This window comes from Berghia stephanieae, chromosome 1 (genome assembly GCF_034508935.2).
Source record: "Berghia stephanieae isolate SIO BIC M18660-M18661 chromosome 1, UCSD_Bste_1.3, whole genome shotgun sequence".
NCBI lineage: Eukaryota > Metazoa > Mollusca > Gastropoda > Nudibranchia > Aeolidiidae > Berghia > Berghia stephanieae.
The window spans coordinates 2,905,556-2,930,797 of NC_088360.1; the positions used below are offsets into that span (position 1 = coordinate 2,905,556).

At 34.6% G+C, this 25,242-nt stretch overlaps 1 protein-coding gene across 1 annotated transcript in view; it reads left to right on the forward strand.

Moving 5' to 3' along the window:
- The window catches only part of LOC144966211 (uncharacterized), a 119,460-nt gene that overhangs the window by 29,814 nt on the left and 64,404 nt on the right, over nt 1-25,242 (forward strand). Inside the window, exons 21-38 of the mRNA XM_078902392.1 lie at nt 1,577-1,757; nt 2,358-2,404; nt 3,290-3,470; nt 4,288-4,325; nt 5,025-5,208; nt 6,067-6,145; nt 6,926-7,035; nt 7,505-7,646; nt 8,908-9,041; nt 10,360-10,484; nt 15,158-15,359; nt 16,440-16,604; nt 17,320-17,461; nt 19,287-19,407; nt 20,291-20,425; nt 21,036-21,199; nt 23,310-23,430; nt 24,171-24,372. Coding sequence (XP_078758518.1) covers nt 1,577-1,757; nt 2,358-2,404; nt 3,290-3,470; nt 4,288-4,325; nt 5,025-5,208; nt 6,067-6,145; nt 6,926-7,035; nt 7,505-7,646; nt 8,908-9,041; nt 10,360-10,484; nt 15,158-15,359; nt 16,440-16,604; nt 17,320-17,461; nt 19,287-19,407; nt 20,291-20,425; nt 21,036-21,199; nt 23,310-23,430; nt 24,171-24,372 — 2,473 coding nt within the window. The remainder of the gene's footprint in view (nt 1-1,576; nt 1,758-2,357; nt 2,405-3,289; nt 3,471-4,287; nt 4,326-5,024; nt 5,209-6,066; nt 6,146-6,925; nt 7,036-7,504; nt 7,647-8,907; nt 9,042-10,359; nt 10,485-15,157; nt 15,360-16,439; nt 16,605-17,319; nt 17,462-19,286; nt 19,408-20,290; nt 20,426-21,035; nt 21,200-23,309; nt 23,431-24,170; nt 24,373-25,242) is intronic.

The following is a 25,242-nucleotide window of genomic DNA, read 5'->3' on the forward strand; positions in this document are numbered from 1 at the left end:
CTTTAGAAAGAGTATGGCCAATGTATCACTGACATGCTCAAAGCTGACTCCGATTCTATTATAAATCAAAACACATCACAAATCGCTTCTCGAAATATATTAAACCTAAACGCAGGGATACAACATGCATAGCAGTTTCACAGAGTCCAGATGGAATGGAAGCGAATGACACCACAGAGAAAGCAAACACCCTGAACACACATTACAAAAGCACAGTCACAAAAGAAAACAGGAAGTTGCCGACTGTAAAAGTAATCAGCATTCTTTCAATGTCAAGGATAACCATAACCCAAACCAGCGTAACCAAACAGCTCCAGAGTCTAAATCCTTCTAAGGCAACTGGGCCAGATCATACCGGCCGGGATCTTCAAAGAATGTGCAACAGAAATAGCTCCTTACTTATGCATTATTTTCCAACAGTCAGTCGACACAGGCAGTGTGCCCAAAGACTGTAAACGTGCATGAATCACTGCATATACAAAAAGGGGAACGTGATATTGGCTCTAACTATAGACCAGTGTCGCTGACGTCTGTCACATGTCAAGTACTCGAGCATATTCTGTTTCATTCAGTAATGGAGTACTATGAGAGACATAATGTGCACCATAGAAATAGAAGAAATAGGAAATGCATTAGACAACAGAAAACACATAGATCTACTTGTTTTAGACTTTCCTAATGCATTTGATAGTGTGCCCCATGGACGACTACTCAGAAAACTGGAACACCATGGAATTAAAAACAGCGACGCAAAGTCCCCAGAAAAGACCATTGATGAGGAAAACAACTCAAAACAAAGCAGTAAGTTCACAATTCCAACACACAGAACCAATTCGTATAAAAGCAGTTTTTTTCACAAGAATCACCAAGGAATGGAACACTCTCCCAGCAGAAATTCTAGATATTACCAACAACTAAATTTGATCAACTATTAAACTTTTTTTCCCAACTAAATGGCACAATAATGGAGACATTCGCCATATAATTGTATAAAATCTGCAGCAATAAGTAATTCACCTTTTGCAGATAAAGACGTCGGGCTGAGCATTTTCAGTACATTCAGAATACTTAATTTATTCTGCCATAAGATAATATGGAACTAAATACTTGCATTCTCTCTTAAGCGCTCTTGCTTTTTGTTATAGCATTTTTAAAATATTCTTTACTGCTTATATCTATTTATTTTTTATACAGAAGTGTAACGTAAATAAAGATTTATTATTCTTTTCTTTTACTATGCAACTAGAAGTCATCTGGTAACAGACCATCGTCACTGTCAAGACCAACAAAACCAACAAAACAAACTTGAACATTTATATAGAGCAATATCCACTTTAACATGATCAAAGCGCTTCACAAGTGATCCATAGCCAATAGTAACACTGAACAATATTGACTTAGCCATTTATGCCTGTAAAAGAGTATTTATCTCATTGATCCAAGATAATGCACGGAAATATAATAGAAATAAAATCATAACATATTTCTCTCTTTTGCCTTCTCAGTTACATGTTTTGACGTTTATCTTGATTTACCCCTGAAACGCATACGTTTTTTTCTTTAATGAAAATTTTAGAATAAAGCCGTGTGGCTTAAGAATGGCTGTAACATGAAATACAAGTGCCAAAATGGTCAAATCAAGGAAGAAACCCACCAATGTCCCGACAACTCATTCTGTAAAAATGGTAAATGCACCTGTAAGGGAAGTTATGAAGTGAAACAAAGAACCAGCAAGGGACTTCTTAAGAGCTGCATTTGTAAGTATTTGGAACCAATGAGAAAGATATTTTTTTTGATAAAAAGAATTGAGCTTTTATATAGCGCGCTAACCACTAAATGTGCTCAAAGCGCTTTAACGGGGTCCCTGGCCAACAGCAACATTTACCATGTAGGACGGTATATGACGCCTTTTAGGCGATATTACATTTTTTTTCGGACAGAGACAATGCTATTAATGGCCAGGTACTCATTTTCCATCTGAGTACAGTGAGAGAATGTGAATAAAGAGCCAAGGACTGAACTATGCGTCGGAACCCAGGACCTTCCGATCCGAAAGCGAGTGTCATATCACCAGACCACATGGCCGCATTAAGAGATAATTTTGCCAACAGGAGTTGCTGATTTATAGATTTAATAGTTTATATACGTTAGTTTATTTGATACCAGACAATTTTGGCTATTACTACAGAATGGCGATGATGAAATGAAAATCACATAATGTCTGCACTGATGGGGGGCTGTAGCATTAACTTGCAGAATTTATTTAGTGCTTGAACTAGATAATTACTGTGATTGATTCATTTGATCATTATTCACGTGATTCAATACTAAAAATACCTTCAAAATTCCCATTTCAGTGAAATCCAATGGAAACTCTTGCAACCAAAACAACAAACTGTATGAGGTAAGTTCTAGATTTAATGGTTATTTAATCCAATGGTGAATTAAAGAAGCAAGTACATCAAATGTAATTTCAAGTATTTTGTATTTACTTTTCGAAAATACGTAATTAAATTGTATTGGTTTATGCCAAATTGAAGCATATGCTGATAAAGATAGAAGTAAATTACAAGAAAAAGATCTTAAAAATAAATCTCAATCATTTTCATTTACTTATTCCATATTTAAACAGCTCTTGATACCTTATGTATGCCATGTCAACTAATTTGCTGCAAAGCTTCTCTCTTTTATTGTGAACTGTACATTTATCCACTCTCACATTTAGGAAAGGAACTGATAGTGCACATTCTCAAGAAGGTGATATCTGTGATATTATAAGATTCTTTCAACTCCTTGTATTTCTTAAACGAGTTATTTTTATCGTGCCCAATAACACGACGAGCTAGCGAATAATATGTGTTATTGCACGATAAAAATATAACGAGTTTAATAGATACATAGAAATGAAAGTAAACATTATATATTTTGTGACAAAACGGCATGGTATTAGTACTTCCATTCACCATCATTTGTATCTTTCTCCATCTGCTTGAATGACAATTTGATCCAAAAACAAAAAAGTTGGATTTGTATCCATGCGCACTAAAAGACTATTTTTTTATCGACAATCATCTGGTTTTACACCAAATTTCTCATCAATAAGATGTGCGCAAATATTCTGCAATCGTTGAATAACATGTTTATTCAATACGTTCAAAGCATTATTCAACGATTACGTATTTACTAAGAAATGATACAGTTTTCCCATGAGAGGGGTGGAATAATGTTTGTTTAAAATTTATAATGCTGATTTTCTGTTCAATTCTTCTTCCAATGCATACTATTACAGAATGGAAAAGCATGGCTGCAAAACGACTGTAAAAAGAAGTTCATTTGTGATAAGGGACAGATCAAAACCAAAAATCACAACTGCCCTTCCCAATCCTCTTGCTCCAATGGGCAATGTAGGTGCAAGAACAACTTTGAAGTCAAATCTAGAGATAGCAGAGGCCTTTTGAAAAAATGTCAAGGTATACTCTTTAAGTCTATGTTCTGGAGGGAAAATGTAGTATGAAAGATTCAAAGCAGAGACTTCCAAATGAAGCATTTACACAATAAATATTTAAAAGCAACATTTGTCTTCCATGATATTTCATTTCACTATAAAGTTGTTTTGTTTTTTGTTTTTTAAAAAGAAAAGAAAAGAGCACAACATGGAGATTTGTTAATTGACTTTAATATCCTTCTCAAATTCGATGAATTTTATCATGTACTATATCATAAACAATATCAGAAATATTCTTTAACTCGTGATTTATCAATATAGCTATAACCATATTAAAAAAAAGATAAATACACATACTTTATAAAACTTAGATATGATTTTTGTTAAAAGCCTTAATTCAATATCAACGAGATGAACTTTGTCTACAATTGGATTATACCAGTAAGATTTGATAGTACATTTACTACTCCAAATGATTCATAACAATTCGTGTAACAGTTTAATGTTTAATATCCCTTGGAAAAAATGTAACAGAAGCATCTCGTCGATTGATGACTAGTGTGTTCCTTTCCTTAACATCCCCGCACTGAGATCCCGTTCATTATAGCTTAATATTAATCATTGGAGGTTTTCTTTTTTACATTTTTAGATTTTATGTTAAAATTAGGTAATTGGCAGTGCTCACTATTATAGCGAGTTGCAATCGCAGAAAAACTATAAATAAATTCTTGCAAATTATTAGATTTTAACACAGTTTTATGGCAAAATAAGTTATTAATAATGTTAATTTTCTTTTATTACCTCTTATGGTGATTCCTATCTTGATGTTTCTATTATTACAGAGAAACGTGACTGTAATGTAAATGGAAAGACGTTTAAGGTAAGCATTTATCTTATTTATTTCAATATTTTTTATCTCTCTTAAATAATAATAATAATAATAAATAATAATAATAATAATAATAATAATAATAATAATAATAATAATAATAATAATAATAATAATAATAATAATAATAATGCACATTTATATTGCGCAACCTATCCCCCTGGTTGGAGGCTCTGGGCGCATTACAAATAAAATTGTCATATCGAAAGAGAAAAATACAGCCACCCTCTCCCACCACCCACTGCCTCAAAAAACGGCAATACCACACACATTCATCCACATCCACACTTGCATCACAACACATTCATGACAGGTACGCAAGAAGCATTTACAGCTGATCACAAACCATAGACTTTTTGAAAGTAGATATCTAGTATGTTTTTAACCGATTTTTAAAAATGTTCAGTGATTGGGATCTTCTTCATGGAGCAGGGAGTTCATTCCAAGTAAGAAGGGCAAAATGGGAGAAAGATCTTTCTCCAGCCTTTAATATAGTCCTGGGTATTTCAAGCAGGTCATTTGATGCCGACCGCATTGTCCGAGGTGGTTTATAAACTGTGCACACTTCCTGGAGGTAATTCGGGGCATAATTGATTATGATATAAATTTGTGTAAAACAAGTTTATATTAACACCGTTTGAGAGGAATGAGACACTGATTTTTTTGTTTGTTTTGTTTTTTATTATCTAGAATGGAGCATCTTGGTTAAATGGAAAATGTGACAGGAAAATCAGTTGTAAGAATAGAGAGACCTCTGGCAAAGCATTCCGATGCCCCTCCCACTCCTCTTGTAAATATGGCGGCCAGTGTGTCTGTAATTTTGGATATGAAACAAAATCGCTAGACAAGAATGGAATTCTGAAGAGATGTAAAGGTATGAGATTTGATTTTATTGGTTAAATCGATTACTGTGTCATTGAAAGATGAGCAGTTAAAGACGATTTTTAAGAGTGCTTTGTGTAGTTTCCCGTCTCTAAATTTCCAAACTGTCGTGCTTTTGTTAAATGGAAAGATATATAATGTCACTTAAGAAGTGGAAAGCTATCAGTAATTTGATTCACTTGAGAATACGTCTTACACTTTTAAATATAAATATACGTTCAAAATCAGATTTCCATACACACAAAAGGCATTTTTTTCAACAATGGTTGAGCTGATGGCGTAAGGGTCCCACATTCCTTGATAGATCCTGGTTTAGACCTGGCGAGAGCAGGTGGAATTTTATTTTGAGAATGATCCGCCTAAAGGCGGATTTCCGCCTAAGTGGTGTTTCTTCTCCGACCATCACCATCACAATTCTGCCTTTTTCAAATTTTTCTATTAATAAAAAATACTCACAACAACCACTAGATCAACACCCTTATCACCAAGACTATTAAAACCACCTCTACCACATCGTCATCCCTACCACCACCACTAACTACAACCTCCACCAAATCATCACTCCAGTCTCCCAAATGCCACACCTTCCACCACATCATCATCCCCACCACCACCACCACTACTACAATCACCACCACCACATCATCCCTGCCACCATCACCACCACATCATCATCCCTACTACCACCACAAATTATGTAATTAATTTTTATACTTCAATCAAATCAATCTTCATAAATTCTCGCTTTTATAATTTGGAAGATGAACTTGCCTTGAACTTGTTCATATTTAATTTATGTCATCATTCTTATTAAGCAATCATTTGGTTTTTGTTCATAACTTTCCCCCAGAAATCGCCACAATGAAATGCAAGTCAGGATTCAAAAGATTTGCCGGCCTTTGCTTGTCCATCAACAAGAACTCCAAAGTGTATGTTTTTTTTAATGGAAAATAATGAATTTGTCTGGAATAAGACTACTACACTGTTACTGCTGCTACTACTATGACTACTATTACTCCAACAGCGACGACTACTTCTACTACATCTACTATTACTACTACTACAACAACTGCTACTACTACTACAACTACCATACTACTACTACTACTACTACTACTACTACTACTACTACTACTACTACTACTACTACTACTACTACTACTACTACTACTACTTCTACACTACTACTACTACTACTACTACTACTACTACTACTACTACTACTACTACTAAAACTACTACAACTACTACAACTACTACTACCACAACTACTTCTTCTTCTACTACTACTACTACTACTACTACTACTACTACTACTACTACTACTACTACTACTACTACTACTACTACTAATACTACTACTGCTACTACTACTACTACTACTACTACTACTACTACTACTACTACTACTAATACTACTACTGCTACTACTACTACTACTACTACTACTACTACTACTACTACTACTACTACTACTACTACTAGTACTACTACTACAATTACTGATGATGATCAGGATGATGATAATGGTGATCATGTTAATCATGATGATGATGGTGATGATGATAATGATGATCATGATGATGATGATGCTGATGATGGTGATGATGATGATGATGATGATGATGATGATGATGATGATGATGATGATGATGATGATGATGATGATGATGATATCAACCTATTTACCTGAGAGTGTATTGTTTCAGGAATTTCTGGCAAGCTCATGACAAGTGCAAGAAGAAGGGAGGCAGGCTAGTTATCTCAGATGATAGTTTTGGACTGTACCAGAAATTGAGCAAAGATAGGAAATATAAAGGTTTGGTTCAAATTCAAGCATTTTGTAAATTGACACATCTTAAAGAAACTGATTCACCTAGCAGTGATTGGGTAGCTGGGTCCGTTAGATATGGCCTAACGTACTTTGCAATAGATCGGCGTCCTATTCAAAGGACAACAAGCAATTGCTATTGTCCGTTTCACGCTATAATAACCGGGATAAACTCCGGATCTATGGGCCAAATGGCTGTGAAGGACTAAGAGAGATAGAGAAATAAATTGATCGCAAAATCAAGTCTTTATTAAAAGAATTAGAAAATTTTAAAACACAAAGTCCACATTTTGATCTGAATTATTAGAAGAAATAACAACCTGTTTCATTATATAGTGTTTTCAGCATCACTATCACAAGATGACTAATTTAGGAATTATTTGAAACAAAAAATCATCAACATATTTTTTCCTTAGTTGCTCTATATCTATTTATTCATCTTTTGTTTTCAATTAAGATCGACGCTACTTCATCCTGGGTGATACCGCCGTATCTGCAAAAACAATGAATGATTTCAAGAGTCAAGCTGCAAAGAAATTTGTTATGGCAATGATGCAGAGATACAAAGTTGGAGGCAATATTCGATTCAAGGCATTCAAGTAAGTGAATATGGCATATTATTTTTCACGATCTGTTATTCAAACGTTACTTGGGGAAATCTGTTGATTGTAAAGAGGGATATTTTAAATCAAATATTGTTAAAGTTATATTTTACTTTTTATAGATAGTTCGAAGATGATGTCACTCAGGTATTTGTTATTGTTTTTTTGTTTTTTTTTTTGCCATCCGCGTTCATGAGTAATGCTCACTAAACTGTATTAACCAGACTATAAACGTTTATGGTTACACACAGTTTTGTGTGTTGGTCCGTTATTCTTCCGGATGGCAATGTTATGAGTTTCTTAGTCAAGCTCATACTATCTATATGCTTGTAATAATGACCGTTCAAGTTCTCATTTTCGATTTGCATTGGTCATTTTGTGACATCAGACTATTGAATCCTATTGTAACTTGTGTCCGATGGGTAAACGAAGAGTATACAACTAGTCAACACAAAAGCCTTTTCAGAGATTCCATGCTATGGGCTTGCATTTTAAAAAATTATTATTCGTTCACAGTCATTAGGGGTCAGCGTGGCTCAGCGGTACGATACGGAAAGGTACCGAGTTCGATCACCCGCCGCTGCGCTGTGTGGCCTTGAGCAAATCACCACCTCGCCCTAGCTAAATTTGCGTCGCTGCACTGCGGTTGACGTCTGAGTTATTCCAGTTTACCCTGGGAATAGACTCTAGAGATACATTTCCCCTATAGGATGAATCAAGGGAAATTTATTCTAATTTATTTATTCAGTGTAGAACTGCTAACCATGTCATTGAACTGAAATAGCTACAGCTAATCCCCGCATTATGAAACAGGTTTTAAGACAATACCACGACTATCAAATTATGACATAGTCAGTCGGAAAGTGAAAATTTTGGATTTGCATTTTTTTTTTTGCATTTTCTGAAAGAATATGCTCACCAGAGCATTTTAATCTTTATTTAAAGTAAATCGGACGATTTTTCATGAAGTTATTGTCAGATGTACGGGAAAGGTATCCAGCAACCTTTCTCAAATTTCATACTTTATCAACTTATATAGAATAGAAGTGATATTAACCTTTGATATTTCCCGAAGATTTACAAAAAGGGTTGATTTAACCATTTATGAGAAGAACTCATTTTGGATTTTAAAAATTGACATTCTAATTAAACTGGTCAATATCTTAATTCAAACGTTTTCACCAATCCGAATTGATTATGTCATTCACTGTAACAAATATTGTGAAATTAATCAAAACTTGAAACAAACCTATTTCAGGCGATTTAGTGGAAGACCTGAAGTTGCTGACTGGAATTACAACTCACCGGTGAGCTCACGTTGCATGGCCCTTGACGAGAATGGCCCTAATCTTTACAAATGTCATAATAAGATGGGATACATTTGTGAACAAGGTAGGAGAAAACTGAATAGCGTGTCAAAGTATTGGGGCTTCATAACCAGCTATATTGCTATATTGTCTTTCAATATAAACTATTGATTAAATTAAATCGAACTTTTATAAAGCGCAATATCCACTAAACGTGTTCAAATCGCTTTACAAAGCATCCCTGACCAACAGCATTACGTAACATATAGAACGAGACATAGCGACTGTTAGGCGATATTACAATTTTTTTCCTACAACGACAACGCTGTTAACGACCAGGTACTCATTTTACACTTGAGTACGGTGAGAGAATGTGAGTAAAGAGCCTTTTCCAAGGACTCAACTATGCACCGATTGAGGATCGAACCCCGGACCTTCCGATCCGAAAGCGAATGTCATACTACTAGACCACATAGCCGCATTAAAATGCTAAAGTTTTTTTTTTTTTTTTATAGTTTTTTTTCTCTTGCTGATCATGGAAGGGCTACAACGATTTCAGTTATTTCAAAGAGAAATCGTAATTCTAAGGGGGATTACTCACACCCTGACAATTACTGTCTAATGTTTTGAAGTAAATTTTGACGATAATCTATATAAATTATAAATATCTCAATCCACAATATTCAAGACATGCGTGACTGTAAAAAAAACCCCAATCAAAAATTGAGTATTTATATATCGCAATATCCATTAAACTTGCTCAAAGTGCTTTATAAAAGGTTCCTAGCCAAAAGCAAGAATAAACATGTAGGTCAAAGCATGATGTGTTGAAGGCAATATTACTATTTTCTTTGGACAGACACAATCCTGCTAAGAGACAGGTACTCATTTTACACACGGGAATGGTGAGAGAATGTGAGTAAAAAGCCTTTTCCAAGGACTCAACTTTGCTTTTCCTAGAACAGTCTCGAATCCAGGTCTTTCCGGTCTGAAGGTGACCAGACCACAAAGCCATGTAAGCCATGTACGGTGTAGGATAAAAAAATATAGTATATATATATAATATATATATATATATATATATATATATATATATATATATATATATATATATATAGTATAGTATAGTATAGTAGTAAGCCTCGCAGTCCGAATGACGCTTGCTGAGAATTGTGTGATTCAGTCATGGTCGATAAGTATAGCTGCCCTTTCCATCCATGTTGTTATTTGCTTCCATTAGTCCCGGTCCTGGGCCAGAGTTTTGAGGCTGACAAGATCTTGTTGTGACTTTAGTACGGAGGGCACTGCAGTATTTCGTAGTTATTCAGGGATTAATATAGAGTATTCGTTTATTATGTGTTGCTTAAGTGTGCTGACTTAATTACATTATCTTTCATTCTTAGGATCAGGAGATGATCCTAACGACATTTTCTGGAGCAAATGGTACAATCTGAACGAACCGAACAACAAAGGCGAAAAAGAAACATTGGATGATATCCTTGCCAAGTTCAACAAGGATTACAAAGATGTAAGTGCTATCTCGATGCTTTACAGTCTCTCAATATTTGTTTTATTCACTTCAAGGCAATCTTTTGTTGTGGAATGAGTGATTCATATTTTTATACATGTTATCAGTTTATTTGAATAAATATTTTGATATAAAGAGCAGAAAGATATTGATTCCGATTTCATTGCTGCAGAGGTAAGACATAATCATGCACCCATTTATAGTTGTACAATCTGTCTTTTAAAATCATTGACACATTCAGTATTGTATAACTCCAAAACTATGTAAGATTTCAGCAAAAAGATTTTTCCCATAGATGCAGAATTTATTTATGTTTTGATTTATATAAGTTTTAACATTGTGCGCCCTTTCGTATCTGAGTTATGATGTCATGGATAGAAAAGGTTAATTTTGAAATGAATCGTAATTTATACCGTGTTTGCTTTTAATCATTGACATATTTTAGGTTTGAATAACGCAAGAATAGCTGCACCGACATCAAATTGGTTTTCAACATATTATTCCAAATGTATTAAAGTATTTTCTGATATCTTACTTGTGATCATGTGTTTGCACAATCGTCCGATTTAAAGGTCCACATGGCCACGAACATTTTGAATGACAAGCCGCAAGCGTGTCTCCAATTCATTCCATGTCTCTTGCAGCATGAGTAATATGGCAGAGTGTAAGGCTTCTCTTATTTTTATCTTCAGATGACTCATATCTCCCACCGGAGTTCTAATACTCTGCTCTTCACATATTCCCATAAAAAAGTCAAGTGGGGTTAGATCAGGTGATCTTGAAGTCCAGGAATTGAACCATATTGGCCAATCCATTTGTTTGGGAACTGTTCATATAACTGTTCATCCCGTTGGAAAAAGATGTTAGGTTGAAGATAATCAAATTGAGGAACTCCGCATGATTCTAACATGGCCAGATAATCTGTTGCTGTCACTGTCATGTCCTCAAATAGAAAAGGCCGACCGGTCTTTATCTGGTCAGTGCACACCATACCTTGACTTTTGGTGAGCTGCGACGACACTCGATCAGATTTTGTTTTTGTTATTTTACTCCAATATCAAAGATTGTGTTTGTGTACATGCACCGTCACGTTACAAGTTGCTTCACTTGAGATGCCAATGTTTTCAGTGAGTTTTCTGTCAAAGACTTGATGTGCAAAATCAATTCATGCTGGCAAATCATGTCCTTCCAAAACACGCACAAGACACGGTTTATACGGATATAGATAGGCCCAGTTTCTTTCAGGCTATTATGTTGACTGGTCTTGTATCCTGCCTAAATGACAGCCTTGGTGTCTCATCGAATAATGTATACAGATCATTGATTACCCCTTCTGAGAGCAGTTTTCCTCCTCTTGGTAATGCTTTGGTTACAAAACCTGTTGTTTTAAAGTTGTTATACCAGGCCAGAATTGTGTTCCTAGTTGGGACTTTTTTCCCAAATTGTTGCTTAAATTTCCTCCCCACACAAGTTATTGATCCAGCTTCATGAAACTATAATATGCATGTCATAGTTTTCTCATTGTTTTCAGCCATTTTGTTTTCATAATAACTGCCGTCACCAAGGTTTCCCATCATTACGTCAAACCTCAAAATGCAATCATTGTCATTATCACTAGTTTTATGACAGTCAAATAGAAATATATTTCCAAAACCAATCGGACTTATAATATTAAAGGGCCCCACAAATTTATGGCTTTTAATGATTAAACATCTATAAGTCTGCCGATTTGATTAAAAAATAAATTTATTTAAAATAATAATCAGAAAATGTTAAATAAAATAAAAGTGTTTTCCAATAAAACGTACCAATTTGGTAACAAATAAAGACAACACAAAACACACACACACACACACACACACACACATCTTGTCTTTTTGTTGTCCCAGGATTGATCCTCAGATTCTTATAATGGGGTTTGATCTGGCTTCGCGTGAAGATGTGTAGAATGGGTACTTCCACACTCTTGACCCGACACGGGCTCTTGATATAGCAAATATTCTCAAACGTACTTCGCACAATATTTTATCACTATCCGTCTTATGTCTTGATAGGATTATTCGCACACGTTTCAAGATACCAAATATTATCACATTCCTTTATGCCATGGAGATGTGCTATTAAGAATACGCTTCAACAGTCGTAACGTCACTTCCCTCGTAATGACGCATGGTAACTTAGTAACTGGCTCTAAACTATCGGAACAACAGCAGACACCCTTTTGAAATATTTCTCCGACGAGCATAAAAGCGTATCCAGAGGAAAGAAAACATTATAAATCTGATCATGTTTTGACTTTTCCACATTTTGATCACAAGACATATGAAAAGTTCTAGCCAGTATGACGAATAAAAAGTACAGATTTTCTTTGTTTAGAATCACGATGGCCGCCGTTGCTGGGCGACGTGACATCAGACTATTGACTCATACACATAGGACAGATCAACCTTTTCTGTTCTATGCTTTTAATGATCGTATTAACATAACACGCCTTCTCTTTGCCTGGGTGGGGTTCCTGACCTCCCATAGTGGGCAGGGGGGTACATACTGTGTCTTCTATCCCCTTATATCTGTTTTCCAACATGCTTTCTGTCTTTGTCTTGGAATGAGATGACTTGGTTTTGTCCTGGCCCTGGCCGGAGTCCTAGCTGGGAGGGAAACAGTCAAATGCATAGTTATTGTTTTGGGAGATGATATTTTTTTCCTTGTAAATCATCTCTCTGTTATGTATTATTATATTTGTTATTTTGAATGTACACTGTAAGCATTTGAGTGTGTTCCTCTTTGTTGGATTTTGCGTCTGTGTGCGGATGAGACTTATAGGTGATCTCAAACTAAGTACATTGGTGGTATGTTCTTGGAATCTACATCTGATCCCTTTTTTTCCCCAGTTCCCCTATGATTTACTTTTTCTTGAGTGCTTTAATTGTAATTCTAGAACTTTTTACTATCCCATTTTCTTTTTACTGGCGCTGATATAACCTAAATGTGTTTCAAGCGCAGTAAAACCCTTAAAAACAAAAACAAACCTTCTCTTTGCTATGCTTTATTGGTCAATCGTTTGATCGAATTTACATAGTACAGATTGGCCTTTTCTGTAATATTTTTTATTAGTTAGCCACTTGTCCGATTCACATAAAACAGAAACCTGCGCTATGTCTTGCTATTATCCAGCCCTGAACGTTACACACAAAACCAACTAGCATTGTGCGATCAACAAAAGCAACTGGCGATTTGCGGTCGGTCATGAGTTTATCATGGTGAGAACTTTTCATTGGATGACCATGAAGGGTTGTTAACACATGATAGCGTAACAACAGGTTTGAAAACAAACAACTCATTGTCACCTTAAGCTACTTTCCCATATAGATTTAAGGTCGTTATACAGCAACGTCAGTACAATAAGTGATGACGTCATGCACAAAAAGGTTTTACAGTGTCAAGGCAATTTTCCAAGATGATATCCTTAGATTTACATGTTAAATTAAATGAACTTTCGAGAATCATGTCGGACAAAGCCAAAATAAATTACCATTTATATGAAACTAGCCCTTTTCTACTGATGACGTCATAGCTCAGCTACCAAAAGGGCGCACAGTGATAAACCTTGTGTTAATCAAAACTCGAATACATCCTGTACATATGGCGAAAAACGTTTGATGAAATCTTACATAGCTCTTGAGCTATTCAATCATGAAATATGTCAATAAAAAAAACCCCACACTGTATTACTAGTCAAAATGAGACCTATGTATAATATAAACGGACTTGACAAAACAATTGACAGAATGTAAATTAATATTGTAGAACCCAGACATGTCAGCTTAGTGACACTATAGATAGTATGCGCTTGACTAAGAAGCTCACAACATTGCCATCCGGAAGTATAATGGACCAACACACAGTACTAGTATGCGATTTGCTAAGAAGCTCACAACATTGCCATCCGGAAGTATAACGGACCAACACACAAAACTATGTGTAACCTTGAACGTTTATAGTCTGGATAATAAAGTTAAGTGAGAATTCCTCATAAACGCGGATGGCAAAAACAATAACAAAGACCCGAATGACGCCAACATCATTCTATCTATACAAAATGTTAAAGGATTTCTCACTTCAAAATATATTATTTTGGGCGTATATGATAATAATAATTCTAAACATTTCATTTGATATTTTTGATTCAGAAGTTTTGTCATAATAAACAATTGGATATTTGTCAAGCAAAGATGGTGAGGATGGTATTGAGAAGGTGACATTTCATAATAAGACAAGAATTCTTTAATATTTTGACAAAATGAATAGATAGGATGCACACGAAATGTTTTAATTTCCACTCACCCGGGTTCCGTGTGGCTCAGTGGTATTGTCTTCGCTTGGTACCCGGTACAGAGTGTGACTACCTGCCGCGCTGTGTGACTTTAATTACGTCACCTTGCCGCAGATCACTTTGCGCCGCTGCACTGCGGCTGATCCTAGGTTATTCCAGTCTTCTCTTAGAATAGACCCTTGGAGAGGAATAAAGAGAATTTTATTTATCTTTATTAGATTTCTATTATTTTTTTTCTTTTTGCACCGAATTTTATGCATTTCAATTTGTTAAAATCATAAGTTATAAAAAAGTAGTTATTGATTAGAGTCTAGTCCTTTTTTTCTTGTTTCGTTTTTAGAAAAATGATCGTCTTTGCACACAGCCAATCAGTATGCAATGCAGACAAGTTGGAACGAATAAACTTTTCTCAAAGCAAAACACCCAGGGTTTGAAATTGCACAAGGCATGTGAAAGAGGAAGATTTATTTGTTTCAACAACAAACAGCCTGCAGGAAAGACCTGTCCTAACGCTGAAGTTAGGTTTAAATGCCTGAGGGATGGTATGTTTATAAAAATGTAACTCTCTCCTCACCAACCATTTTCAGGATTTTCCCCAAAACTTCAGACCCAATTAACACAAAAATATATTTTTTATCACTATGACATAATAGCAGTAAGTTCTTGCGATAAATAATTGTCTTTAGCAAAACACACTCTGTTCATTTTCTTTAAATTTTCTGATGTACAAAAGAAATTTGAATAAGAAAGGTGTTGGCTGTATCGTAAAGAACGTGACGATTTTCCTATAGTTGGTAAGGAGAGGGTTCACGTAATGATGTAAATCATACATGCTAATCTTACAAGATTATTTTTACTAAGTTCTCAGATGATGTACATTTACAACACAACATCACCACTGTCATTACTACAATTTTAACCCCCCCCCCCACCACCACCATTACCACCACCACCACCACCACCATTACCACCACCACCATTACCACCACCACCATCACCACCTCTACCACTGCCACCACCACCACTACCACCACCTCTACCACTACACCACCACCACCTCTACCACTACACCACCACCACCTCCACCACCACCACCATCACCACTACCACCACTACTACACCACTAACATTAGCCACCAGTAAACTATCAATATCGTAATTACAAAAAAAAAGATATCATTGACCTCGCCTCCACAAACTACGTGGTTGATTTTATTTTATGTTTTCAATAATTCAGTCGTCTGAAATATTCATTGCTGTAATAATATGTTGATCCATACTGATGTGCGCATTTTTACAAGTCTAAGAAGCCAGTTTATTCTGGGCTCAGTATTGTAAAGGAACTCTCATAAATGATGTAACATATTGTCCATTTTACAACAATGTTAAAGAAGGCCAATGATTGCTTTCGGATGTCAGACCTGCATATATATACACGCTGATTCATACCCAATAAGAGGAAAATGAAATTTGTCTATGACAGTTGATCACTGATTATAATATATAATATTTAAAGACGTTTTATTCTACTATTTTAGATGATTTACCACTTTAATCCCTCAGAATTTTTTTTTCAGCGCCGTAGAATAACCACATTAACATCAAATACCTATTAATTTCAGACCCCAATGATTGTCGAGTCAACATGGTGAAAAAAGGTTGTCAGAGCCAAGGCAAAGTTTGTGTCAATCGCCGTACTGGTGCTGTTTGCATCAAACAGAAGAAACCCAAAAACAAATCCAACAAGATTCACACAGATACTTGCTATTTGAATTCTAAGAAAATAAGTATGTTTCTTGTAATGAGCTTTAAAACGTGTTGTAAAATTTATAATAAGTACATATTCATTAGATATATATATCAGCAATATTCTTTTCTTTTCAATCATAAAAAAATTCCGTCTGTAAACTAGTCAATATGCTTTCATTTTAGGTAGTCTTTATACTCGTAGTGTTATGAATCATATTATTTAATCAATCTCTACTGTTAAAAATAATTTTTGTGGGTACTTGTAGGTACAAGAGTGCTCAATGATTTAGGTTAGAGCATAAAAATCAATAAATGTACTCACGTATTTTTTGCCGAAACAATCGTTTCCATGTTCTCCATTTCACCAGTCGGCAAAAATGTTAAAATACGTGAGCGAATTTATATATATATATATATATATATATATATATATATATATATATATATATATATATATATATATATATATATATATATATATATATATATATATATATTTATATAAGAAATATTTGACTAAATACATTCTCACCACCTTATGGCAAAATACAATAGCGTTTTGTTAACAACTCATTGGTTATTTTTAGTTATTTTTAATATTGTCACAATAGCATTGGCAACTTGCATTAAAATTCTTGTTCTTTATAATATCCAGAGCAGTTTTATGTATCCTTATGATATCATTTTATTGGCAAATGAGACTTTAAGTTAGACTGAAACGAACTGAATTTGACTAATTTCTTTATACATCAGCTACATACAGATGTAAGGCTACAGGAGATCCCCATTACAGTACCATGGATGGATTCAAATATGATTTCATGGGAATTTGCAGCTACGACTTTATGTCCACCTGCAATGGCTTTCAGGCCTCTGACACTTATCCGGCATTCAAGTAAGTTGATTTGATTTTGTTCTTCATATTTTATCACATTATTTTGTATTTTGAATAGACATATTGTAGTCTGGAATAACATGTTACCTGATTGTTTTGTATTGATTTACGCGCTTCTTTCAAGGACGCAGAAAACTCCTTCTGTATAGTTTGTGATCATGGTCTCATTGTCAAAAAAAGTGAGTGGAGCAGGCACGTATGCTGATAACAACAAGAAATGAAGTGAGTAGGAAAGTGCCAGAAGACAATAGAGATACTGCGTGGATAGCTCATACAGTAGAGTCACGTTCTCCCCCGCCAGTACCAGTAAGGTCGCGGGTTCGAGCCCACATCGCCGCCGCGAAATTTTGTTCTCTATTGTCTTCTGGCACTCTCCTACTCTCTTCATTTCTTGTTGTTCTCACTGTCAAAGCACGTTCACCACATCCTTTTGAAAACTACTTGTTCAATCCATTTGATCCAATGACTACTTCATCATTTTTTTTTCTTGGTAGGACCTTCTTATCTTCTACGAAAGAGATCACTTGCTGTGTTTTCTATCCCCCATATCTGTTTTCTCTTTCCATGTTGCTCTCTGTCTTTGTTCTGAATCAAGATTGCTCAATTGTGACCCTTCACCTCAAAACGGTATTAAGTCCGGTTGGTTAAGATGTTGAAAATTGAATTTGTAGCCAGAAATATTAGACTTGTGTTGAGTTTATATGACTTTATTGAGAAGGATGGATACCACATTTTAGGGTGCTAATGTCAACAATTTCTATTTTTGACCAGTTTAACATTTAATTCGGCCTTTAAGCAAGTGGTTCATTCCGACATAATACCGTTTTGAGACGATGGGTCACAATTATCACCTAGTCATGGCGGGGATCTTTAGCTGGGAGGCAGGCAGTCGGAAGTCTGAACTCAATTTTTATTGTTTATCTTTCGATCACCCATTTTGCTTTATGACTGTGCTTAGCCTTTTTTATCCAAGATTCAATTGACTTTCTTATCTCTTGAATAGTGTATTTTGAATTGACAACTGCAGTCCATTGTTTTCAAGTCAGAACGCATTTGAGGCCATCTCTCTTTAGAAAGAAATCAAATGGCATTTTCTCTCAAAAGAAAAACGGTGTCGTTTTACTAGTGTGGAAAGTTGCCCCATCTTGTTGATAAACGAATGACCGATTGGGATAAAGTGAAACAAAATTGTGAATAAATTTTTCTTATAACAATATCAGATAATTTTGCACATTCACTTTGTGGTTGACATGTCAATGAAATGTAACCTTGTCGTTCCCTGCCTGCTTACTCCAGCAGACAATCTAAGTTTATTTGGATAAACCAATTGCCTTCAGCGGAATGTCTGATTTTGTTTGTAAACAACATCATTTTATGGGTTTCTAGTGAAAACTAAAAACAAGATGCAAGTTTGAAAACTTTTGATATCGTGATTTTTGAACGACTTTGGTATAACCAAAATAGTTATTTAACCAAAAAAAGGGTTTTTGATTAAACTTGGAAAGCATTTACTTGAGGCTTTGTTTTTGTTGCTTGTAAAATTTCGAATGTTTCTGATTTTTACTTAATTTGAAACATCCTACTAATTTTTTTCCAAATTTTTAAATCGCACCCTCTAAAATTAAATAGTAATTTCACAACTAGAATAGTTTTATATCCATGATCAATTTCAATACTCTAAATCGATAAATTTATTATCGTAAGGATAACAAAATAAATAAAAAGCTAAGTTGGATAACTTGATAAAACGGTCATAATAGAATCTTTCAGGCAAAATCTGTTAATCACATTTTAAGTACTTTCACTGATATTCTTTCATAAACAGAATTGTTACCAAAAACTATAAACATAGACCAAATGTTAGACCATCATGGACAAAAGGCTTCTCTTTAACTATTGGGGACAACAACTACATCTTCCTCCAAGGGAAAATGCTTGTCAATGATGTAAGTCTTATTTCTTAAATAAATTAGATGAGATTTTTATATTCTTAAATACTCATTTAAATTGCTCAAAGCGCTCAAAAAGTGGTCCTAAGCCAAAGAACACTTAGCATACAGCACAGGACATGATGGCTGAAGACAATATTTTTAAACACAGAGGTAAGGTATTCATTTTCCACCGAACAGTGAAAGAACGTGAGTAAAAAGCCTTTTCCAAGATTTCAACTTAGTACCACTCATAACTGGTCTCAAAGCAGGGACCTTCCAGTCTGATGGCATGAGTCATATCACAAAACCACAAAAATCGTATAATTAATTGCAATTATTGATAAGTAGTTACATACTAATGTCCTAATAAACGCACATGCCCTTATAAACGAACACCTCTTCAGATTTCCAACCACTTTTTGGTTTGTTGTCATTTTTTACATTTTGAAAATAAGCCAGAAAAATGAAAACAAAACTCTTGAAAGAAAATCGTGTTTGAGTTATTTAATTTTGAAGGCTGACAATGATAATGATTTTATTGTTTCTTTATCAACCAACTAAACGTAGTGTAAAATTCAACCTTTTTGACATCTTCTGACACAGTCACTGTTTAAACTAAACAGTGCAACGAAAGATGCTCTTGTTACACTGTTTTGCCCTTAAAGCAAGTGAAGGGAGTCCAACATAATCTTTCTTAGGAAGTAAGAGCATTGTTGATACCGCCTTTCGTCGTATCTCTTTATGTTTTACCCTCTCTTGTGCTTTTATTTTCTTTCCAAAATTATCCTTTTTTTTGATTGATGATCAATGGATATAAGTGGTGTATCTTTTAAATTTAGTTTTCATGGATAACTCATCTTTATGTTATGTTTGCAAATGTTCTCTCCTCTTCGTTTAGCGTGAGGTCAATGCCATTGGATATGATGATGATGTGATCAAGATCGACGCAAAGGCTTGTGGAAAGAAAGTCGTTTTGATAATTAGGACTAACTTCTGCCTTAAGATTCAATGGGACAATATGTACGGCCTATATGTAAGTCCTTTTGAATAAAAAAAATTTGTATAACACTCATTTAATATTGACACTGTTTTTTTATAATAATTGTAAATATGGGAGGGAGTAATAGAGAATTAATAATTTGACAACAATGAAAATGCTACAGCTAAGATGTTGCCTCAGCCTCTTTTCTCCCAATTCAATTTTTAATGCTATTTGTAAGTCTGATGCAGGTTTTAGCAGAACTGAATTAAAACAAGAGAATTTACATTTCTGAATGTGCAAAATCACCCAATGTACTGATTTCGTTAGTATATTGGCATCACATATGGATATACTATGTTTATATTGTTTAACAATTATGAAAACTGGTGTACATACTATTCGCATTTCAACCACATGAAAAGATGTCGATAATTCTATTGCTTTTGTTCATCAATATTGTGCTTCTGGTCTAGAACTTCCAGATAATGCAATTCTTCTTGACCTATTCCACATCCAAGAAATCAACTCAATTGGAATCTCATATGAAAAAACTAAAATATATATTTTTATAGATGATCTTAAACTGAATGATAGGATTGGATTGAAATGGATGTTGACTGAAAACTGAGAAATTAAAAGGTTTTAATGTTGCATTCCACAGGTCTTTGTTCCAGACCATTACAAAAACGCTATGTGCGGCTTGTGCGGCAACTTTGATGGCAAAGCAAACAATGACCTGAGAAAGGAAGGATCCACCACTAAAATGTCTTCTGATCAAATTAACAAAGAGTATGTTGTTGCAGGATTTATGAAAGAAGAGGATGTGTAAGTAATTCATCTTATTTTGACGTTTGGACTGATTTTTTTCAACATCTGGTATTTTTCTTAAAAGACACTCTAAAACACACACACACACACACACACACACACACAATACAAAACAAACAACAACAACAACAAAAAATAATTAAAAAAAAGAAAGAAAAAAAATCACACACACACATACAGACACAAACACACACACACACACACGCGCGCACACACACACACACACACACACACACACACAACAGATAAATCAAAATTTGGTTGCTTTATTAAAAGTGGCAGTTCGGGATACTAAACCATTACTTTTCACATTTCATCCTTTCCCAAAAGTTTCCCTTATTGTGTTCCAGAGAAGTTGGGCAGTGTTGAATTATGAATTTTCGAAAATTTTAACAGTGAAACTACTCTAAATTTGAAAATATACAAGATTATATGTCGCAACTACTCTACAAGAGCTTTTATATTTTAATTTCAGAACGTCACAAGGATATAAAGAGCATAAGTTTGATACTTTTTATTATCTATCTTACTAACTTTGTAGGTCCTCAGAAACAAGACCAATGCTGGAAATTCAACCTAGAATAACTTCACGAAAGATAAACAATATATAAAAATGATTCTGTTTGAATTGAATCAAAGTTCAGAGACTGAACAGAAATTGAAAAGATCTGCCTTGATCAAAACCTCGGGATCAATTTCAACAAAACAGAGCTCAGAACTTTTCAAAAAGATGTCCAAAAAAACAGAGAACAAAAGAAATTGGCACGCTTCTAGAAAGAGCAAGAAAAGGATAATTGAAAACATCCTTTCGAAAAAAGAGACACATTTGGAAGAGAGCAATTAAAATTTATTGAAAACATAACTTTAACTTTACGATTTCCCGGTGAAATCAATCTGTCCTCCTGTGCTCTTGCAACTCCTGGGTTCTTCACAGGAACAGGCGAAAGAAAACTTAATGTATTTTATTCAAAACAATTTAAAAAAAAAAATAAAATTAGAAGAGTTCTCAGATGACATTGTCCAAGTAAGCTCTTCAATCTGAAAAAAAAGATGTAAAAAAATCACATATTTGAATCATGGACACAAGATGGACATTATTTGGACATATTTTAAGAAGATACAAGGAATTCCTAGCCAGCATGGCCATGACAGCATATTTTACTAACATATTGAAACAAACCTAAAAACTTTACCAGCTACGCTCCATAATGATTTGGAAAAAGAATATTAAAGTGACAATGCTTACTTGACAACGTTGGGAGAACTGAAAAATGAGTGAATATTTTGTATAAAATAGAGATTGATGGAGGGCTTTTACAGAGAGAAAAGACGTACAGTTGAACCTAAAATGTCTAATGAAAAAGTGGAAGAAAATTTTAGGTTTGCTAGAGTACTCTTAGGAAATTTTGGGAACTCCTTTTTTAATCATTGCACATTCCAAAGTGACTTGGACTTTGAGAATGTTCATTTTTGCAGCTCTCATATTTTTTCAACAGTGCGATTGTTCGGATAGCATGCCAAACCCCCAGTAAATAAGGTCTGGTCTGGTCTGGTAATTTCATTTCACCCTCCTGGCAGGCTTAAGGGTTTAGAAGACCCAATCTTCTGTCAACATGTTATAATATAGGCATTCAAGAGATAAGATTTGCGTTTTAAGGGAGGAAGAGTCCCAATACATTTTTGGATAAAATTTTTTAAAAAATTAGAATAACATTCCCTTTATTCATCCCATGGGGACATTTTTCTTTAGGGTCTATTCCAAGGGAAGACTGGAATAACCCAGGCGTAAGACGCAGTGCAGCGCCGCAAATGAGTTAAGGCGAAGTGACTTGCCCAAGGCCACACAATGCAGCGGGTATTCGAGCTAGGTACCTTTCGGGTACGAAGCAAAGACTACGCTGCCCCCATATTATTTGCTGCTTTAAAATTAAGATTTTACAAATTTGAACTTTAAGCATACTATACTTTTCTTTCTCATTCATTCTCATCAATATTACTCAGATTTAGGCCACCGTTTTCCAAAAAAAAAGGAATTTGTGATCTTTCATTAATTTCCACTCATCTTGCAATTGTATAAAAAATGAAGTATTAATTTTCTTTTCTACAGATGCCCTATGAAAATTGATGAACCTAAAGTATGTACTCAAGCAGAGAAAGACAAAATTTCCAAACCAAATATGTGTGGAATTTTCGATGTCGACAAAGGTTCTCCACTCGTACAAGCAGTGGTAAGTTGAAAAGAGCTCATTTGAAATAATATGATATTTGCTATTGTATTTGGTTATATTACTGTCACAGTGGAAAGATGTTCATTTGGATTAAGAATATAAAATAACTCACCAAAATTGGTCAGATGTTTCATAAAAGATTAAAGGATTTTGGTTCTCATATTTACAAATAAAAACTGCATATTTTTTCTCTTCAGATATTGAACAATACAATGCGAGATTCTTTGATTATTGTTAATACAAATTAGTTTATTAGAGCATTCTAGTTGGAGTAATAGGCCTTTGAAATTATAAAAGAAAAGGCATCTACTTGTCAATGTGCTTGATAAAAATGCACTCATAATAGTTGAAATCCCATGACTGAGACGTTAGACTAGTAGGCCGATTCGTTAAATCGAGTATACCTTTCAATGTGCTTGATAAAAATGCATTCATAATAGTTGAAATCCCATTGATTGGGATGTTAGACTAGTAAGCTGATTCGTTAAATCTAGTATACATGAATGTTTTGTTTTATTCGTCTTAACAACGCCACTACCACATCATCTCATTCATCTGTAGTGTTTCCTTCATCCTGTTTGTTGAGAAAGATGAAACCCGAGACGACCATTCTATCTGTTTTCGTGATTAAATTGAAGCTTACATTCAATTCTACATTGTTATTTATTTCTTCGAGCTCCGAGCAGCAACATTTACATTACCCCATTCATTCTTGCCAAATTTTCCCAAATCTTCTGCAGCTTGACAGTTCCGATGACACTTCAAGGGAAGCCAACTTAGCCAATTTACGTGAAGAGTTCAAAGAATGTGTAGATGACGTGTGTTGGGATCCAACCACCGACAGATGCTATGACATTGAAAGAACTATCAATGCTATTCATCAGGCCCTTGATATTCTTGATCCTGAACTTGACAAGGCGTGGCGTATTTTTGCTGATTGTGGTGAGCTTATTTTGCAGTCTTCTTCCTCTATTTTCAATATACTTTTTTCCTCTTATTGATTATGCAAATTTTGAAGGTTTCCTTTTAAAAAGGTTTTCTATACAGCTGCAATTCGTTAAGATGATGATTGAAATCAATAAGTAAGAGAAACACCAAATTCAAGTAATTCAAAATTGTTATTCTATCACAGAATCGAAAAAGGAATCCAGTCCAATACGTATTAATCAGTTTTATTTCTGCAGCATTTTCTATTGCTGCAAGAAAAATATTTTATTAAATGGTATTATAATTATATAGACATATCATACTCCAGCCATTAACTTTATATTATTTGTAATGTCTATATTTTCCCCATGTAAAATGTAAATTAAACATTAAATTAAATATTATTTGTTGCTTTAAATTTAAGATAAGATTTAAAATCATTTGCTATAATAGAATCTGAAATAGACTTTTTTTTAACTTCGAGAATGAGAGACATCCAATGTTTATCATCACTTTGTCTGTTTTTAAAAATCTTTTTCTTATATCTATGTGCGGCTATGTGGTCGTGTGGTATGACAATCGCTTTCGGATCGGAAGATCCTGGGTTCGAGCCTCGCGCTCGGCGCATATTTGAGTCCCTGGAAAAGGCTCTTTACTCACTTTCTCTCACCTTACTCAGGTGTAAAATGAGTACCTGGTCGTTAACAGCGTTGTCTTTGTCCGATAAATTATAATATCGCCTAACAGGCGTCATGTCCCGTCCCACATGTTAAATGTTGCTGTTGACCAGGGACCCCTTGTAAAGCGCTTTGATCACATTTAGTGGATATTGCGCTATATAAAGCTCAATTTCTAAATATTTTTTAAAAGCTCAATCTACATATA